General features: G+C 38.4%; 1 protein-coding gene across 1 annotated transcript in view; it reads right to left on the reverse strand.

Moving 5' to 3' along the window:
* The window catches only part of LOC129261545 (MAM and LDL-receptor class A domain-containing protein 2-like), a 16,341-nt gene extending 15,044 nt beyond the window's left edge, over window positions 1-1,297 (reverse strand). The window contains exon 1 of the mRNA XM_054899605.2: window positions 1,043-1,297. Coding sequence (XP_054755580.2) covers window positions 1,043-1,082 — 40 coding nt within the window. The 5' untranslated portion in view covers window positions 1,083-1,297. The remainder of the gene's footprint in view (window positions 1-1,042) is intronic.
* Window positions 1,298-7,106: the final 5,809 nt, after the last annotated feature.

Consider the following 7,106-nt stretch of genomic DNA (forward strand, 5'->3'; position numbering starts at 1 on the left):
AAATCCCCAAAACCATCACCACCACCACTAGCTCCATCACCATCACCTCCACCATCACCTCCATCACCACCACCACCACCTCCATCATCACCACCACCACCTCCACCATCACTACCACCTCCATCACCACCACCTCCATCATCACCACCACCACCACCTCCACCATCACTACCTCCATCCCCACCACCATCACCACCACACCACCTCCATCACCACCACCATAATCACTACCACCACCTCCACAATCACTACCACCTCCACCATCACCACCACAAAAACCTCCACCGTCACTCCCATGCACCACCACCTCCATCACCACCACCACCTCCAAAATAACCATCTCCATCACCACCGCCACCTCCACCATCACTACCCACCATCACCATCACCACCACCTCCACCATCACTTCCTCCATCATCACCACCGCCATCACTACCACCACCACCTCCACCATCACCACCTGCATCACCACCACCACCTTCACCTTCATCCCCACCACCACCACCACCTCCCCATCACCACTACCAACACCACAACCACCACCATCACCACTACTACCATAATCTCCACCGTTATTTAGGTGGGTTATTGAGGGAAATGTGCGGTGTAAAGTTTTCACTTCTCAATTTCAGTCTCTTTTTTTAAAGCGAGATATTTCAATTTTGTTTTCCCCTTTCGATCACCAACCAGCTTGAATGATTCTGAGTTTTCTACATGAGAATGTCGGGAATAAATGACTTGCCATCACATTTGCGGTATGATATTGTTACTGCACCACTTTGGTCTTGGTAATTTGACATATGATGATTTCACTATCCCTGTTTATTTTTAATCCGTGTCAACTCAAGCTTCAATCAATCCCAAATGACGTTGCTATTTTCTGATAAAAAACAATCAAATGATATTTCCTCCATAAAGCTGCCTAAAAAGTATCCATATATCGTTTGAATAATTACAAAGAAATTCAAATTACTTTGACACCAGGTTTACCTTGTTTACATGCAACTTTAAATCATTTCCTAATACAAATGAATACTTTACCTGCGAGTGCTAGCAAAATGGCGCCGAAACAAAACTTCATATTTTCGATAAGTTGCTTGGAATCCCAATTTAACTAGTTAATCCTTCAAAAAGTGGTTTCACCGATCTTAACCAGGCTGGGGAATGATCGCAACAGACTAAAAAGTTAATTATGGACAAATCATGTTCGAGGACTCGTAACCGATTAGGAAACGTATTATGGCTTGAATGCTACCAGCTTCCGCAGGTATATGCGTTACTAACTATTTCGATATTGCGACGGACTTTAAGACCATTCTATCGCAAAATACAGAGGTCACAGATAAGAAGTAGATAATATCCTTGTCACAAATATGTACTCCTTAAGATTTCAACTCATTGTAATAATTTTGAAGAAAAGGAAGAACTAATTAAGGAAATTTGGTTGGGATTATATGCATGAATAAAATAAATTATTCATAACAGATTGATAGGTACAAATCCATATGAGGATTATATTTCTCCAAGTCAGATAAAGCTTTGGCCGGTCAATCTGATGTCGGTTTTGCTGGTATAGAATAACTTAACCCCCTGTGATTTATACTTAAAAATGAGAAACGCTCATAAGATAACGTGGAAAGAGTTCATGATCTCTAAAATATTCCCCAAGCTATGAGGATGATAACACACAAATAACTTCCGAATGGTTCAAGAAACCAAATCAATTTAGCATATTCAGTAAGGCCATATCCCTTTTCATTTTAAATATCCTTCATGAGAATCCTCCCTCCTTTTCAATCTCGTCGTCAAATGAAAATATGAAAATAAGATTAAGGTACTTTATCATGATTACGGCGCCCTTAACCTGCAAGTTAGCCACGAAGCACAGGCTATGCTAAAAAAAAAACGCTCACACATCAAGTTTTGTCTCAACCAAATCAGAACCTCTTGATTATTATCTTGATAAAATTTGACATCACGGTGATTACAACGACTCGGTTAAGTGTTGCTAAACAGAAGAATAATATTTTGAACTTTGATATGTTTATAATTGATCTGCCCTGCAGTGTAATTAAAACGTTAATTGATAACTAGCTTTCGAGTAATTAAGTTATCATTACACGCTCGTCCGTGCGTTGCTATCGACCTCTCACGCAGTTATACATCAACCAATTAGATTCAATGGGCTTAATGGGTGATAAACATTCTGATGTATCGGCATGGCAGCATATAACTACCGTATCTATATAACCAGGTGAGACGCCGGGGTACTTCGATAGGGGGCAAGAAGAATTAGGGCGATTCCATGCTAGAAAAATAAGCCATTTTCGCAGCATTTTTTCAAACCTACTGTCCAAACAAGCGAGGAAATTCAATTTGTTTTGTGGTAATAATAAAAAAGTACTACTGGGTAGTCCTAATGAAAAAAATGACAACCGACGAAAATATGTTGTCCTTGGGTGAAATAGAGGTAAAAATGTTGCGTGTCGTAGGGGCCATTTTTGAGTCCCGTACGACACACAACACTTTCACCCTTAATTCCCATAATCCATTTTCTTTGGTAATCAGTTTTTGATATGACTACCCACTATAACTTTATAATTAACAATTTTTATTATTGCTCAAGCAATCAGCTATTAAGAGACTGGAAATAGGAATGTTTTTGAAATGTTTCGTACGACAGGTATGGAATCGCCCATTAAAGGTGATGTCACTATTCCATAATTTAATTAAAGGGATGATAAAGAGTTACACTACTTAGACACCTCTTTTGTGTTACTCTTTCCCATCTTTCTTCCCTTAATTGTCCTCCTTTTCTTATTTCTCCCCTCCCCTATCTCTTCTTGAGAAATCATAAAGGGCGGTCAACACTCTCACCTTTCAACACTGGGAGTGTTTGTGTGTAGACAGCAAAGAGTATATAGGCCTATCACCTTCTGATTGGTAAACAATACGTGTCTTTACAATGCTATATAGGTCATATTGTGTTAAATTGGCATTTTGCTCTACTATAGCTAAAATATCAATCGGTAACACCAGCTTGTAGTGATTGACATAACGATTATCTTTGAAAGATTGTTTGCTTTGATCGCAATATGTATTGTATTGTAAAAATCGACCGACATGACTACAAACATGACAAATAACATTTTGTAACCAGGCGCGGAATCAGATCGGAACATCAAGGGGTACAAATTGTCTGAAAAAAATTGACGGCAAAACAACAACAACAATAACAAAGGGTCATCAGTCCAAAATGAAGGACATTTCGTCTCCAAAAAATATATATTGACATGCAGAAAAAAATATCATTAAACAAAATGGTCATCGCTCATTTTACGGGATGCGCATTTTGGGCATTCTAATGGTGATTGTATTGTCAAATTTTACGGGATGCGCCCGCACTTCCAGCCTCCTCCCTGGATCCGGGTCTAGTAAAATTAAACTATGAACCTCTAAGTGTTAGCTGAACCACAGATGCCAGTTGTCTACAAATTTTGAACCTATTTTCCTCCACGTTTACGAGACTGCCTTCATTATTTTGTTCACAGTCATAAAACGGTCGATATGATTTTAATGAAAGGAATAAAAAGATTGTAATAAATAAGGGAAACTGATACTGACAAAGTAAACGATAAACAAACAAAAAACGAACTGTATCCCATCCAATTAGAGTCCAATTACTTCATTTGTGAATATCTTATAATGTACCCATTTATAAACTTTCAATCTTCTTTTCACCTTGATTGCTTTAAAATCCAAACTTCTTATTTTGGTAGTGTATCTAATGTACCAAGTACGTAATCATTCCTATAGAATTAATTGCTTCACGTCAGAAACGATTATTATCATTTAAAGAGAAATTCCAGTAGTTGCAGTAAACACTGATTTCATGAGAGAGTCTGTAAAACCAGGCTTAATTGTCAGTATATCATCGAGGATCTAGATCTGGTACAGTTACATAAACTGAACTTTGTGAAATCTTGAAATCTACGCTGAATAATGTTCAGACTGAACTTCCCCAACACAGATAAGCGCACGTGGGACAGTGTGTAATTATTGCTTTGAGCGTCGGGCCCGACGCTCTACCCGAATCCGGATAAATCCTGTGCTTATTTGCTGATTTCTCAGCAATTACACAATTTCTTCCAGAATCCTTTGGCACATGCGTTTTATTCATACAAACAGACACTTTGGTGGTCATTTCATTGGATTCTGTACGAACTCATTTTGATATCGTTACCAAAACTAGCATTTACCTTTAAACATGGCATAAATATTTCGTGGCAATAAGCCAGTTCACGGTTAGCTCATGATCAACTTTTCTCAAATGACCTTTGTGATTTTTCATTAGGATAAGCACTTTCATTTTCAAATGTAGATGTTGCGTAAGCTTTACCGGTAGAGTATTCAAATTCTAAGAACAAAAGGCATTGTGTAGACCAGGTGACTAGAATAGTACATCAGGGATAAAGTTTGGAAATTTGTTTTATTGTCTGCCTTTGGCACATTTGACTATTGTTTAGGCTACTGTCAAATACCAGTGATTATGAAGGCTCTATTTATTACTCTTCAGCTTCGATGTGATAAATATTTTGAAAGGAATACATGAATAATCATCAAATCACAAATGCCTATGTCAGTGAATTTGAAAGCCACCTTCATGGTTGTCTCCAATGACCTTTTTCTGCTCGTGCGCAGTTTACAACCGTGAACAGGCTTATTAATGTCCTTGGCAGCTTTGGGAAAAATAGCCCCATCTACGAGAAAAAATTGGCCGAAATCGGCACGATCGAAAGCGTCTCTATTTTGCTTAGTCAGGGTAACTAAAACTGAAGATTTCGAATTCATTGTCAGAAAGAATGATAATCATTAGCATGTTCTTCGTGAAGTTTCGATCTTGAACATGTTAAAGCTGGCATCTTTATTAGTTAACTATACAATTAAACTATTTATTTACATGCCCATTGCAAAAATAAAGTAATAAATAGGCCTACAAATATAGGCCGTTTGTTTTCTTGTTAATTGGTATAATTATTTCATGACTTTTTATCCTCCGAGTCACATCTTTGTGGGTCCAAGTTTGTGACGCTCGGATTCGTCGTTCCAAAGATACGCATGCGTTTATGGTCAAGTCAGTCTTGACGTTCATAAGCCATAATAATCAATATAATGATTGTGGGCATTAACATAAAGACAAGACATGTATGCACGTCATCAATGTCTTAACATTTCTCGGAAAAATACCGGATATTTTATGAAATTCTTTGCTCAATTTGCTCATTTCTCAAGCAATTACACATTTTTTTTCAGAGCCGATTGGCACATATTTTTTATTTATGCATACAAGAACTTGGGTGGTCATTTTATTGGATTCTGTTCGAACTCATTTTGAGATCGTTACCACAACTGGCATGTATTTTTAAAAGGTGAAATCTCTATGACTATTTATTTTCACCAAAAGACTTAAAGTTTAATGGTATATGTGTTCACAGAAGCGTTTCTGAAAGGGTTTAAAAAACATAAAAGCCAAAACACAAACAAATAACATAAGAAAGAAGAGAGAAGAAAAGCAAAGAAATACAAGAGAAAGCGGAACTTACATCAATTTTGAAATAATCTTTTTTAAAAGGAGAAAATAATGTTGATAACTTGAAAAGAGTAATATAAATATATATATATATATTTTCCTTCTGTTTATGGTAAGTCCCGCAGGAACTCGGCAAGACAGTGTTTTGCTGGTAAACGCCAAGCTGGTATATTATCATTTACCTAGGAAACATTTTACGACTAGGATAATCAGTAATAATGGCTGACCTTATAGACGACAGATATTGCTCTCGGGCCTTTTTATCAAAGTGGAGACAATGGGCATATCCATCACCCATTCACTGACAAATCTAGATTTAAAAAAAGGAAGGAAAACTTGGTCAAACAAATTTGAATAAAAATCCAGTTTCTAGTCCACTTAATGCTGATAATCTTCTTTTACAATACTTGTGCAAATAAGTGTCATGTCAATAAAGCAACCTTACCATTGAATGCAACTGCACTCTTATACTATCTTGTTTATATAACCCATTCGAGTTATCCGAAACGATCAAAAGAACGAAGCATATATCTTGTAATCTATTAAAGGCTAAAGTCACAATCCCTCAAATTAGGCTAAGGTCACAACTCCAAAATTTAGCCTGCTCGGAGACCGGGAGGCGAGTTTTTAGCCAATTTCGGCCGGGCCTCGAGCGGCGGCCGTCTGGGCACCATTAGGTTTTGGGGGACATTGCTCGGTCGCCGCTAAAGATGTAGCGGGGAGTTAAATTCTGGCGGCGCCTGCTCACGTTTCACTCGCCGCCCTAAATACGATTGGTGCCCGGATGGTCGCCGTCCGGGCGCTGACCTAATCGGCGGTCGCCGTCGAACGATTTAGGTCAAAAATTGAACTCGTTAATCTAAGGCTGTCGAACGGTCGCCGGCCGGTTGCCGCTCAGAGATCGGGCGATGATTTCGCGCGGCGAATTCAAGATCAGTTAAAATAAAACAAAGATAGGCAGGTAGCCGGTGGGATACCGCCTGGGAATCGGTGTGTCGTCAGCCGATCACTTCAACAGCAAGGTTCCCCCGATTTGACCTCAAACTAGCCTTGAGTAATGGATAATCGACAGGGCACTGCTTGGCCGCCGGTAAATCTTTACAGCCCGCACGACTTCTATAAAAAAAAATAAACAATACAAATAAAACATTGGGCGATGCAAAATTGCAGCGGCGCCCGAGCAGGCTACTAATCGGTCGGTCGCCGATCCGAGTTGTGACTTGAGCCATATTCGAAGTTATAAAACACGCGCTAGAACCATGTCAACATCATTGTAAATCACTTTCCACAAATAGGGATACACCTACATCCGAATCTACGACATCAAAAGAGGACTCTGTCATGATTTTGAATAGTCCCCAAGTAGATATATTGGGATAAACGTGGCAAAGAAAGCATTAATATAATGAAATCCAACCATCACGGAAACTGTTATGAAATTCTTAACATTTAAGCAGAATGATCTTAAAAAAAAAATAAAAAAAAAAAAAAGAATTTTGAATGATCATTTATATA

This window comes from Lytechinus pictus, chromosome 5, assembly GCF_037042905.1.
Source record: "Lytechinus pictus isolate F3 Inbred chromosome 5, Lp3.0, whole genome shotgun sequence".
Taxonomy (NCBI): domain Eukaryota; kingdom Metazoa; phylum Echinodermata; class Echinoidea; order Temnopleuroida; family Toxopneustidae; genus Lytechinus; species Lytechinus pictus.